This window comes from Charadrius vociferus, unplaced genomic scaffold, assembly GCF_000708025.1.
Source record: "Charadrius vociferus isolate BGI_N301 unplaced genomic scaffold, ASM70802v2 scaffold289, whole genome shotgun sequence".
Lineage (NCBI taxonomy): Eukaryota > Metazoa > Chordata > Aves > Charadriiformes > Charadriidae > Charadrius > Charadrius vociferus.
In genome coordinates, this window is record NW_009650171.1 from 158622 (window position 1) to 159346 (window position 725).

General features: G+C 53.9%; 1 protein-coding gene across 1 annotated transcript in view; it reads right to left on the minus strand.

Annotated features, from left to right (window-relative positions):
• The window catches only part of SIAE (sialic acid acetylesterase), a gene marked incomplete at its 5' end in the record, with an annotated part of 8446 nt that extends 8385 nt beyond the window's left edge, over nt 1-61 (minus strand). Inside the window, one exon of the mRNA XM_009892561.1 lies at nt 3-61. Coding sequence (XP_009890863.1) covers nt 3-61 — 59 coding nt within the window. The remainder of the gene's footprint in view (nt 1-2) is intronic.
• Nucleotides 62-725: the final 664 nt, after the last annotated feature.

The following is a 725-nucleotide window of genomic DNA, read 5'->3' on the forward strand; positions in this document are numbered from 1 at the left end:
GCCGGCTCCTTCTGCAACACCATATGGTCGCCGTAGTAGGAGGCGAAGCCAAACATCACCCCTAGGATGGACAGAGAGCGCAAACGTCATCGCCCAGAGGCAATAAAACACAAGGCAAATCCCCGGCACAACCTCCGACTCCATCTTAAATACAGATTATTTGAGATCCTGCTTAATTTATAGTCCTGGCCGACCTTACGGTGGTTAAAATCGCCGAGGAAACCGCAGGATTTGTGTCCCCAGGAGATCCCAGCCCTCCGAGGGAAGTCACCTCCCAAAGCACGGCAGCGTGTTTTACACAGTTTGGCTCTAGATTTCGGTAAAAATTCTTCTAAAAACCATACGGGAGTGTCTCCCCCCAGCCCAGCCTCGCTAATAAATAGGTTCTGACACATTTTTCCCTGGCCATAAAAAAAAATAAAAATAGTTTGGCAAGCGGTGGGATAGGAAACACCGGGCACGTGGCACCGGCAAAGGTGCCTTCAGCGGTGGGGGACGGGGAGCAGAAGTCTCAGCCCCGGCACCCCCAAAAAGCCCCGTTTTTGGGGTGTGAAAATAAAACCACGCTTGAAAAGGGGGTCAGGGCAACGTTTGCAGGGCGTGGAGAGGCGATGTGGGCGGTGATGCCCGTTGCGGCCATCAAACCGGGGTTCACAGAGCCCCCAAATCCTCCGCAGCTCGTCCCAGGCTGGGTTTAACGAAGGAAAGAAACGACGTCCTCGGCC